Source organism: Taudactylus pleione, unplaced genomic scaffold, assembly GCF_031769625.1.
Source record: "Taudactylus pleione unplaced genomic scaffold, aTauple2 ptg000005l, whole genome shotgun sequence".
NCBI lineage: Eukaryota > Metazoa > Chordata > Amphibia > Anura > Myobatrachidae > Taudactylus > Taudactylus pleione.
Window position 1 is genome coordinate 14247667 of NW_028284408.1, and position 12705 is coordinate 14260371.

Sequence of the window (12705 nt, forward strand, 5' to 3'; positions counted from 1 at the left end):
GTAGCGTAGCAGGGTTAGGTTTTGGGGGGGGGAGGTTATGCACCACTGGGCAGGGGGGTTAGGGTTAGGCACGAAGGAGGAGACTTAGGTTTAGGCACTAACTGAGAGGGTTAGGGTGCGGGGTGGGAAGGCTTAGGGTTAGGCTACAAGAAGGGAGGGTTAGGGGAAGAAGGGGGGAGAGTAAGTATACTAACCCAACCATCGGGATGCTGCTGTCTGTATATTGACAGGAGGCATCCCGACAGCCGGCATTATATACCGATTCCATTTATCCAATGGAAGATAAAGGATAAAAGTACCATTATTCCGGTATAATGAAGTTAATTCACTTTATGGTATTCATCAATAGAAAATCTTTAATAATCTGTCTATTTATACAGGGGTATTCAATATGGGTGCGATAACATCGTTTTTGCGTTAATATCGCAATTATGACATCATTATCGCAGGTTTTACTTTTACACCCTATTCAATTTCAAAGACTTATCGCAGTTTTAACAAGTCTTCGATAAAAAACAGTGATAAGTTTTCACCTTTGAATAAGTGTTGAAAAAAAGTGCAGAATTGGGGTTTAGGGGTGCAGGCTTAAAAAAAATAGCCTGCACCCCTGAGAATGACATTTAAAAAAGAACTGTGTCAAAAAAAGTAAAAAAAAAAAAAAAAATAGGGACACCCCAAAAAATTAACTTTAAACATTGGGGTGCAAAAAAAAATGGGGAAAAATTGTTAAACAATAGGGAAATAGGTTCAGGGCTATTCTGCATGTATGCGGCAGATGTTTTCTAGAATAGAATTATAGCGGCAGGTGCACAAATGCAGAATTTTTAAAAACTGACTTTAGGGACATCAAAATATGCTAGTACCCATTTTCATGTACCCCAAATTTGATGGGACCACTTAAAAAAATGAAAAAAATAACCTAAGTGCTCTTCTGCATCACTTCTTCAATGTCAGGAAAAAAACATCTGCTGCGGCTATTTAAATCTCCGACTTTCAATTAAAGGCTAAAACGGGGGTACCCATAATGTTCCCCCATGTTTTTAAAACTTTAGGGGGGTCTTCCAATTATTTTAAGGAAAAATTTGTAACTTTACGCAAATCCAACTTCGGAGTTTCCCGTTTTCGTTAATTTGATATTGAATACGGGGATAAGCGGGAGCGCGCACCAGACTTAACGCAGAAAAAAACTCCGATATGAAACGTTAACTTCGACAGTGAAGTTAACTTTCATATTGAATACCCATCTTATAGGTGAGCAGTTCAGTTTTGGCTTGGTTCTTCCCACCAAGTTCAGATCTCAGAACGAGGCAAAACGCCTTCTTTCACAAACATCTCGGCACCAATGTCCGTGAAAGATGAGGTTCTGAGGTCTGGACTTGGCAGGAAGATCTGAACTAAAAGTGAACGCTCATTTCTAATTTCTATATGTATGTAACCTGATTTATGTATGTACATGACCTATGTTAGTATGTACATGCTTGCCCTCAAATGCCTTCCTAATGACTGAAAGTTTGCAATGTATGTCTACTAAGTCAAAATATTAGCAGTTGTCTGAAAGTCCTTATTCTAACGTTGAATTGCTTCCTTATACAATTCCCTCATGAGCAGCTTGTGTCCCAGTTCCAGCAATATGTTCAAAAACAAATAGGTAGAATTAACACAGCACACTCATTAGGGTTACAAACACTACATAAATCATTCCCATGGATTATACTTCAAAAAGTGTTAGGGAGATTGCACATTCACCAAACCCCATGGTAATATCAGCCCAGAGAAAACAGCACACTGGCTTCCCACCAGTTTTCTTTTCTGGCTGTGGGATAGAGAGTAGTGGAGTATGGCAGGAGCATGCAAGTTGGGAAGTGAACCCTCACTTGTTATCCCATGGAGAGAACAATGTATGTGTACCTCTGCTAAGTTATCATTATGGTAAGTATTTTAAAGTTAGGTTGAATTTGAAATTAAATAAGCAGTGGTTCATTAGAGCGGATGTTGTTATTTGCGGCCGGCGGCCTCAATACCGACATCCGAATCCCAGCAAGTGACTTAAGATAGGCGTCGAAATACTGATATCTTAATCCCAACGCCGAAGGACGCCAGACCAAACGAGGTAAGTCCGGGGAGTCCTTAGTGATGAGCGGTGGGGGAGGGTTAGGTTTAGGGAGCATAGCGGGGTTAGGTTTTTAGGGGGTTAGTGTTAGGCACCCCTAGGGGGGAGGGTTAGGCACCCCCCCCCCGGGAGGGTTAGGTTTAGGGTGCGGTAAGGGAAGGGGTTAGGGTTAGGTGCCCCCTGGGGGGAGGTTAGGGTTAGGCACCACTAAGGGAAGGTTAGGGGGGGAAGAGTGGTAGGGATAGGGTACTTACCTGCCCTGTCGGGATCTTCTACCTTCAGGCTGCAGCCGCAGGGACTTCATTCCCGGGCTCTCAAGACCCACTATTTCATCAAAGCCTTCCAGCTCTCATCTTAACTTGCTGCTACATACTCCTTCCTCCCTGCCCACCCCATCTGTGTCACCCCTGTTTGTCTGTCCCTCCCCATTAGAATGTAAGCTCCTATGAGCAGGGCCCTCTACCCTGTTGTGCTTCTCCTTACTCTACCTTCATCTACTTCTTACTCTCTACCACGGCACCTAACACTTGGTTGCTTTGCATTGTTGCTTATTTGGGTGATATGGTCGCGAATGTAGCAATGTATATTATCCATGTGCTTTATTGCATTGTGCTATAAGTGAATGTAAATCAACCTATTTGTTTATGTACTTTGTAAGGCGCTACGGAACACTTGTGGCACCATTTAAATAAACGATAATAATACCCATTCCCATTAGAGAACTGAGTATGTTTGCATTGATGAATAAACTGTATTGTACATTTTTCATGGGAATCCAATAAATGAAAAGTTCATTCTAGAGTGCTTGGAATTTTTGACACATTTACTTTCTGTAAAACTTCAGTACTTACCTTTTACGCAGTCCCGCTGATCCAACTCCTCAAGCCACAATGGCAAACCTATATTTCCAACATTGGGGTCAATCCTGCAACGAGAAGATTGGTTACTGTTACTGGGGAATTGAAGGACTTTTAACTCTTTCATTTGGATTGTCTTCTGCATGTATAGAGACTCAAGCTACAGTAGATGAACAATGACTCCCTGCATGCAGCATAGCATTATTTCACTGCATAACCTGCTTCAATGAAAATCTCAGTGTATTATGAGTGATGATTGGACTGCTAGGGACAGTGGGCCTCATTCAGAGATGTATGCAATGATGATTGGACTGCTAGGGACAGTGGGCCTCATTCAGAGATGTATGCAATGATGATTGGACTGCTAGGGACAGTGGGCCTCATTCAGAGATGTATGCAATGATGATTGGACTGCTAGGGACAGTGGGCCTCATTCAGAGATGTATGCAATGATGATTGGACTGCTAGGGACAGTGGGCCTCATTCAGAGATGTATGCAATGATGATTGGACTGCTAGGGACAGTGGGCCTCATTCAGAGATGTATGCAATGATGATTGGACTGCTAGGGACAGTGGGCCTCATTCAGAGATGTATGCAATGATGATTGGACTGCTAGGGATAGTGGGCCTCATTCAGAGATGCATGCAATGATGATTGGACTGCTAGGGACAGTGGGCCTCATTCAGAGATGTATGCAATGATGAATTTTACGCAGAAAGAGTAACCATTTCTCTTGCTATTTCGTGTGTTATTCGCACTGCTCACGTGCAGCAATCATAATGCGATTCCACATGCACAGAGAACCCATTCACTAAGTGAGTGACAGGTAGTCAGTGTTTGGGGGATGTAATGGAGGTTAATTACCGTTTAAACGCTGTTTCATGGGCATGCATAAATTAGCCATTGCAATCACCTAGGCAGCATGAGAGCTCTCTGCATGTCAGGAGAGCTGATGTATTTGAGACAGGTCAGACCTGCCACAAGGGCTGCATGGCTGGGCTGGTCGATGTGCCGTCGGACGCAGATGAGAAGACAGCAGTGGGTGTCCCTATGCTCAGGTAAGCTTAGGAACTATTGGCATGTTCTCGCAGCTGCGATCGCATTAGGCTCCATCTCTGAATCAGGCCCAGTGTCCTATAAGCATCCATGGCTGAGATTTCTCGTTTGGTCTAGCCAGCAGGCACTAGCACTTCCCAATGCGGTTAATAAAAGCAAAAATGAACAAATAAAAAAATCTCATTATTTATGCACTTGGGCCACAGGTTCAATTCCAATCAGGGTTCTATCTTTGTGGACCTTGTTTTGTTTCCCCATGTTAGGTTTCCTCCAAGTTCTCGGGTTTAGTCCCGCAATGCAAAAACATACGGGTAGGTTAATTTTAGCTGGTGACAAATATGTACTTGTGTGTAAGCATTTGTGTAGTAAAGAATTAAGATTGTAAACTAATTGGCAGGGAATGATGTGAATGATTAAAAAAGTTTCTGTGCAGTACTGAGTACTAGTATGGTTCTGTGTCATTGATGCTTTTGTTGTATAAAGTTCTACAATGCCGGTAATGCAAACATTTTACATGTGTTTTTTCTTATCCTTTTTAGGGTGGGACTCTTATTGCTGTAGGTCTTGGAGTTGCAGCAGCTGCTTTTGCAGGTAAAGAGTTTTTCCCCAAAACCCCAGGTTTGCGGGCTTAGGCACATTGATACATATGCCGCCTTGGTCCCGAAGGGGTTAATTTACAGTTGAATGCTTTTTACACCCTGAATATACGGATAAAAAACTGCAACTAAAATTCTCAAATTATGTCCAACTCCAAACACAGCAGTGTTTCTACTCAGGCATATAAATGCATATACATTTATAAATGGAAATACAAGTTTTTTTGATATAAAGCTACTTTTAGCACTAGTTGCAGAATTAATAAGCAGTATGGAATAATTGGTATGAGAAAGATTAATTGCGTCATAAGTAATAGTCTGCAGTGTTGTTATTATTATCCTTTCTTTATATGGTGCCACAAGGAGTCCATAGCATCTTACAAAGCACAAAAACATAGACTGTATAGACAAAAACAGGAACGAAAGTGACATACAATAGAGAACCTTGTGGAACATGGACATTGTTTATAAACATTATTTCAGCAGCAATCATAATGCTCAAATAAGTAGTAGGACGGCAGAACCCAAAGTTTGGATGCCGTTGTAGGCAGTGGGGAGTATATGGTGGTAGAAGCGAGGGAGGGAAAAGCATATGAGGGAAGAGGGCCCTCTTCATGAGCACTTACAGTCTAAAGGGGGGGGGCAGACAGACAGGGGTGACTGGGGGAGAGGCAGTGAGCAAGGAGCAGTGGGTTAGGATGAGAGCTGGAAGGCTATGATGAAGAAGTGAATCTTGAGAGCCTCTTTGAAATTTTGTAGAGAGATGGAGAGTCTGATAGGGAGAGGGAAAGAGTTCCAGAAGTGGGGAGCAGCATGGGCTCTTGGAGACGAACGTAGGAGGGAGGAGAGACAGCATTCATGGGTGGAGCGAAGTGGACAGGCTGGAGTGTGAAGGGAGATGAGGTCAGCAATGTAAATGGGAGAGGATTAGGTGAGGACTTTGTATATTAGTGTGATCCTGATTCGTCAATGGCTCATTAATTTGGAGTTTGCAGTGTCATCAGTGGTGTTGTATATGGATGCATGGTCATCTTATAATACATGTTCATATGAGTAATTGAAGATTATATTTCTTTATGTGGACAGAAGAAAGCGCCTATACGGACTTTTAAACCTTTATATTTAGTATGTTATTGTTTTGTATTTGTATGGTAATACATCATCTAATTGTTTGGGCGAATTCTTTCCCAGCGCAAAGTCTTATTTGGTTTCTATTTTTAACTTGTATTTGAGAAGTTTGAATTGAGTTCTGAAGAGGAAGGTTGTAGCGGGGAGACAGGTGGGAGCCGAGGAGGCTGCAGTAGTCCAGTCTGGAGATGATCAGTCAGTGGATGAGGGTCTTCTTTTGGAATAGCATGATACATTAACTTGTAAGTGGTCTGAAGTCCTTAAAAGATACAAATGTGTATGTAATTGTGTTACCAAAGGAGTCCAGCCAGGGACAAGGAAAGCTTATCAATATCTTTGATGGTCACTCGCGCTGGAAGTCCTACAGCAATACAGTACGCGTCTCAGTAAGAAACCTCCCACAGATTGCTGTATGTTTTATACAGACTAATATACAGAGCACCAAAAGGATATATAATGAAATGGTATCGTATACATGGGAGAATATTGTCATAACCGTGTTATTAAAAAAGGTGAAAGTCACATTTTCCATATGTATGTAAATCACTCCAACTTTGGTTGTTTTACCACTTTAAAAATCCAATGGGAATCTTATTAAATGCAGTAGTCTGCACTGAAATTACAAATAAGTTATCGTAAATCATGGCTGCGACCTGACATCATATAGCTGTGATGCTTAGGGATGGACTACTGTCAGGCAGTATCCATTTCCAAGTCAGGAGCAGCTAGGCAGTGCTGCCGGTGTGCTCCTCATCCCGTGGCTATACACTAGGCCTCTGGTACCTGTACATGATAAGCCTCATAGGGGTGGGCAATGAGCGGCCCCGCAGCTATAGGTGTTAGGGCTCCCGGGGGATTTAGGGTTAGGCACCCCCCCTGGGAGGGTTAGGTTTAGGCTAGGGGAAGAGGGGGTTAGGGTTAGGCACCCCTGGGGGGAGGTTAGGGTTAGGCACCCCCCCAGGACACTTAGGTTTAGGCTGCGGGGAAGGGGGGGTTAGGTTTAGGCACAGAGGGGGGTTAGGCACTTGGGGGGGTTAGGTTAGGCACCCCTAAAGGAGGGTTAGGGTAGAGAATTAGGTTAGCGATACTTGTCTAATTAGCAGTCGAGATCTTCACCTCTGCCTGGCTTCCGCTGTCGGGATACCTAGTACACCCTTTTTGCTTTGATTTCCTGCCCATAGGGAGTTTCAAAGCTGAAAGTTGAGCCTGTGCCCTTTTGAGAACACTTTTTAGTATTGTTATTGTTTTAGTATTTTGAATTGGATGCAAGACTCCATTCCTATAAAAAAAGACCAGATGTCCTCTTACAACTATTTCATTTTCCTTTTATTTCTAAAGAAAAAACATTTGCATCAAAGTGTGGATGTTAAATCTTAGATGTAATTCTATTAGTTTACATTAAATTGTATTTGAATAAAAAAATATTATAGAATATATAATATAGAATTGTATTAATAGAAGAAAACTATTTTGATCGTGATAATGATACTGCATCATTTGTTTGCTGTCGCTGAGCCTAGCATAAAAATAACCATTTGTTATGGAGAGACAGTAAATTGTGTGAATTCCTATAGGTCGCTTCACATTTCAACTCTGGAAACCCTTGGGTCAAGTTATCATGGAGAATGCAAAAAAAATCCCAACTCCAGTAAGTGTGAATTAACATCTTTTTCAAGTAGAGCTACAGCTGTAAGATTCTATATCTTAATTCTAAGCTTCATCTCCTGGTCACGTCCAAGCGTGTGATGCTGTTACATTGCTGAGATTGTGCAGTCTTACTTGTTTTTCTCTTTCTGCAGAACCTTTCTTACTACTACAAAGGAGGATTTGAGCAGAAAATGAATAAACGGGAAGCTAGCCTAATTCTAGGTGTTAGGTAGGTGTACTGCTTTTTTCATATAAGGCTAAATTCTAAATGTAAATAAAACACTGGTGTTCTGAAATGATTGTCAATAAGCAATGAATGAGGGCCATTTGTCACTTTCTCTGTTGCTGAACTCTCATACCCCATAACATCAGACAGTGTTTAGCAACTATGGGAATGTAAACCACTGACCACAATGGATCCAACTAATCTGTTTCTTGTGAACTGCCTCCTTCATTTTCATAACTTAAATGAAAAAACAAGTTACTACTAAGGACCATGGGAAGGACTTTTCACTTGAAATATATAGATAGCTATAAGATACAAGTGACATTAGTAATATTCCAGTATAATTATTCATAGACTGCGATTATTGTCATTAGAAATAATGACATTATTAGTTGTCAGGTGCCACAGTGCTGTGGATAATAATTTTTATTTTTATAGCACTTATCTCCAATAGGACCCAAGATGCTTTACCGATTAGTATGAACATAATACAGAGATTTACATATTCATAAAATACAGAAACCATGCATAATACAAAGGTTCAGCAGCCATTTTGGGTAATCCGTTCCAAGTATTATTCATCCTAACCATGAAGGTTCCAAATGAGACAGCCATTTTAGGCGCCGTTGGATTAAACTGGGCAGAATAGACCATGCCTGGTACAGATGACACATAATGGGGAGATGAAAGTAATAGGTGAGATCCTTGTAAAGTAATCAGAACCACCACTGTTTATTCTTCTACACAATAGAGTACCAGACGAGGCAGCCATTTTGCAAACTTGCTAATTTTATTGCATTTATATATTATTAATAATTTGGAGTTGTGCACCTGAGATTTGTCTGTTTTTTAAACTTGCCAACTCTCCCTGATTGTCAGGGAGACTCACTGAAATAGCAGCAGACTCCCTGACTCCCTGAAGAGTCCAGCAATCTCCCTGATTGCACCTTACCCCATCATGAAACAGAGATATACATCTAAATAGGATCATCAGTGTAATTTCCCTGCATTGGTTATAAAAAGGCACAATGATCCCTATGGCTACATGCATTTTCAAAACCGGTTTAATCAACAAGTAGATCTTACTATCTGCTTTGGGGCTCATTTACATTTGGATGTAAATCAATTTTATGACACGCCTCTCATATGTAGCAGTACACGCCCAGTTTACTGCCACATTCATATTGCAACACAAGGTACGTTTTTTTCACTACCCTCCCCGGTGCCTAAACCTAACCCCCCTCCCTTCCTAGTGCCTAAACCTAACCTCCCCCTCCCCGATGCCTAAACCTTACCCCCCCTCCTAGTGCCTAAACCTAACCTCCCCACACCCTAAACATAGACCCCCTCCCCGATACCTAAACCTAACCCCCTCCTCGATGCCTAAACCTAACCCCCTCCCCGATGCCTAAATCTAACCTCACCGCATCCTAATCCTCCCCCTAATGTCTAAACCTAACCTTGCTACCTAATGCTCCCCTCCCCGTGCACCCCGATACTTGGCATCCCGAATGGTGACTGTCGGGATACTGGTGCCGGGATCTTGACCTGTCCGGATTTCGGCGCTGGTATTTAGAGCGTCTGCATCCTGCACGCTGGGATGCCGACTACATCCCCTCATAGATGTTGCTTTCACAGTCTCCCTGAAATGCTTTTTCAAAAGTAGGCAAGTATTCCATGTTGGGAGCACTACATCGGTTACAATGGGCCTGGTTCAACAGAGGATGGAATTGCAAAGCCGCACGCAAGCAGCATGCTAAAATGCAAATGCAGCAGGAGGTGTCTGATCTTTCCTGCTGCATCTGTGATCCCAGCACCCCCGTTTCTGGTAGTGCAGGCCATCCCCACATTGCCTCGTAAACTCCTCTGTCTATCAATCGGGCAGGGGCATACGGGGGCCTGCATGCGATTTATGCAGGATCCATTCTGAGCATGTGCGATAATCGGGAGTATGCGATCATCAGGCCCGATGTACGATAAGCAATACATGTACATAAGACGTAAAGGTACATACTGCATAACACTTGTTGTACATTCTGTTATTGAAAGTACAAAGTGAGGCAGCCATCTAGGGCGCCCTACATAGGTGACATTGGGCAGGATGAGCAGTTCATGGAAGTGTAAAATGCAGTGGGAAATTGGAGAGAAGTGGGCGGAGATACTGGGGAAGTGGGATTAGGAAGAAGGGGAAGGGGAGGCATGATAGAGTAGGGAGTTCATGATGCTGCAGTAAGGAGAGACATATGCTGCAAGAGATGCCATGCTTCAAAATGTGTGAAGACAGAATGCAGGAATAATAGATAATGTTAAACAATGTGTCAAATTACCAAGTGAAGTTGTAGGGCCGGCGTTAGGGTTCTCCGTGCCAAGTGCTGCACTGTCGCCCCTTCCCTCCCCCTGAGCATATACCAGTAATGCCAGCAGGTGGGTGGTGGGCGTTTTTTTCCGAAGCCAGGCAGTGATAAGCGTCTCTCTAAAATAATGTTCAGGTGGGCTGCGCTCTTCAGGCTATGGTGCTCTGGGGTAAGGGCCTGCTAGCCCGTGCCTTGAGCTACCACTGATTATAGAGTGGGGCAAAATTCAGTTTAAACTCTGGTTTTAACTCTGTATCCTTGGAATAACATCCTTAGAATGCAGCCTTCATAGTGGCAGGCCAAGACCTGATTGCAGGTCTTACAATTCATTCTCTTAAATAAAACACCCTGTATCAGCTGGCACAGGGGGAGGGTGTATAAAGGCACAGCTCCTCAGGGCATACATTTCAGAGCATATCCAAATGCGGGCAAAATTTAAAAAAAATGCAGCGACGTGGGGTTTCTTCATCAATCATTTGCCAGGTAGTCGCGGTAATTTCTATAAGAAATGCAGTGGTTATTTTCTTGCAGCTCCAGAGCAGGTCTAAAAAAAAATAAAAAAATCCCTATTTTAAGCTAAAAATGTTGGGGGCCCCTTGGACACACCCCCTAATAACTAATTAGGCAATTGGAAGTATTCAATTAGTCTAATTGGTCCAATAATTGTCATTATTAGTAGTTAAAATCAATAATGGTTTCAGATTACACCAAATTAATATTTTTTGTTCATTTTTGCACCGCAAATTTAATTAAAGCATTTATTTAAATGAAAAATAATTGCTTTATTATCTTTTCTTTTTGTTAATTGGTCTAAATTTACCCCAAAATCACTTTTTTTTTTTTTTTTTCTTTTCTACATCTGGATTTTTTTGTTATATTTGTTACTTAAAAAAAGATGCGCAAATCAGCCATTTAATACATTTAAAAAAAAAAACAATGTATTTTTCTTTGGGACAGTAAAAACCATTACCTGTTACCCAATATTTTGTTAGGTACAGGCATTCCCCCTTTTTAATAAAAAAAAATAAAAAAAAAAAAATCTGTGGGGTTTTGCATGAAATAATTGGTTAACAGATTTTTTCTTTTTTTTTTTTTTTCCTTTGGATACCATGGGTATTAGGAGCTCTCACATACACCCAGTAATAGAAAATTGGTTGTGATGCCCAAGTACATTTTTGCTGCAAAAACCTCATGACCAATTGAAAATGCCCCTAAAGGCCCCCATACACTGTGCGATTGCACCGTGCGAGACAATAGGGGATCCGTCGTCCGACATACCGGGCGGTCTGCGCACACTGTGCGATCGGGTGGCCAACCGCCCCGACCGCCCAATATGCTGGCACCCCCTTTCTCGCCGGCATAGCAATCAATGGGATCGCATCCCGTGATCTCATGGTCCTGCAGACAGATCAGGGGGTGCGATGTACAACCTCGCAGGAGCACGCTCGGCCCGATATCAGTGCCATACACAGTGCGATATAGCAGGTAAATTGCATCAATCGGTCCGATCGCCTGCTATATCGCCCTGTGTATGGGGGGGGGGGCCTTACGGCTTTGGAGTGCCAAGGAGTTAAGGTTATAGTCTGCATTATTGTCTTTGTGAAAATGTGCACTGCAATGCATAAGTTATAATGAGCCTGGGCATGTGGGACAAATTGCTGGCTTAGCCACTTAAAGTTACAAATATCCCTTTCTCTTCATCTGGACAGAACTACATTAAATTAATCTGTAGAAGAAACAATTACTGAGTCAGCTAATTAACAGTACAAAGCAGACAAGTTTCTTAATAGATTTGTATTTAAATTGCTTGCGCAGTACTACATCTTGCCCACAAGATGGCAAAAGTCCTGCTAGTTTTGCAACACTGCACTGTAAAATGTAATTTACACTCCTTAGTTGATCCATTTTATTGTCAAACTTTACTTTTACAGTCCATCTGCTAGCAAATCCAAGATTCGGGCAGCTCATCGGCAAATCATGATTTTAAATCATCCAGATAAAGGTAAAATAACATTTTTTTCCCCCTGTTTTATTTAGCAATAAAAACAAATGGAACGTCCATGAGTTTGACTATATTCATGTCTGTCTTTGCTACCGAGCATTAACATTTGTTATGCGAGTTCAGTCTGGTTGTAGTACTGGATATTGCTATGATGCACTAAAAGTTAGTAGCACTGAGCATTGTATTACTTAAGTATAACATGTATAGAGTTGTAGTATCAAAAGAAAATGAGAACCTTTCCACCTTTTGCTTTATCAAGAACTATCTATTGGCAGTTAAAAAGATGTAAATGTATTATTTTATTTAGTGTTATTATTACTATTTTATATTCTTATAACCTCAATATATTCACTGGCAATATGAAAATTATTTTTCAGCAAAATGCACATTCAACTATCTCTGATTCAAGAGAATCATGGCAGCAACAGTAGTGTATGGATACTAGTTAGGAAATGAGTAAACCAAAGAACTGCCGTGTCATCATCCTAACCCCTCTAGTGTCTCTGAATCCTTTCATTTCCATTTATTTATACGGCTTTGACAGCACCTGAAAAATGTATACACTGAATGTTTAGCATTTTCTAATATAGTTTGTAAATGACATTTATACAACATACTGTAATAAATACATTACTTTTAGTTATTGAAGAATGCTCCATTGCAATGCTAGATTTTCACCATAAGCTGTACACTACATCAATAGATACATTGAAATGAACTTATGTGA

The 12705-nt window shown here is 41.5% G+C and overlaps 1 protein-coding gene across 7 annotated transcripts in view; it reads left to right on the forward strand.

Annotated features, from left to right (window-relative positions):
* The window catches only part of DNAJC15 (DnaJ heat shock protein family (Hsp40) member C15), a 230406-nt gene that overhangs the window by 27979 nt on the left and 189722 nt on the right, over window positions 1–12705 (forward strand). For 6 of the 7 annotated variants that reach the window (XR_015878951.1, XM_088476653.1, XM_088476714.1 and 3 more), the window contains 4 exons: window positions 4565–4616; window positions 7324–7397; window positions 7549–7625; window positions 11908–11978. Coding sequence is in view for 6 of the 7 variants with exons in the window: in XM_088476653.1 (XP_088332779.1) it covers window positions 4565–4616; window positions 7324–7397; window positions 7549–7625; window positions 11908–11978 (274 nt within the window). In the remaining variant the exon portion in view is untranslated. Of the gene's footprint in view, window positions 1–4564; window positions 4617–7323; window positions 7398–7548; window positions 7626–11907; window positions 11979–12355; window positions 12489–12705 lie in introns of those variants that run through there. The other variant, XM_088476766.1, reaches the window with a different exon arrangement.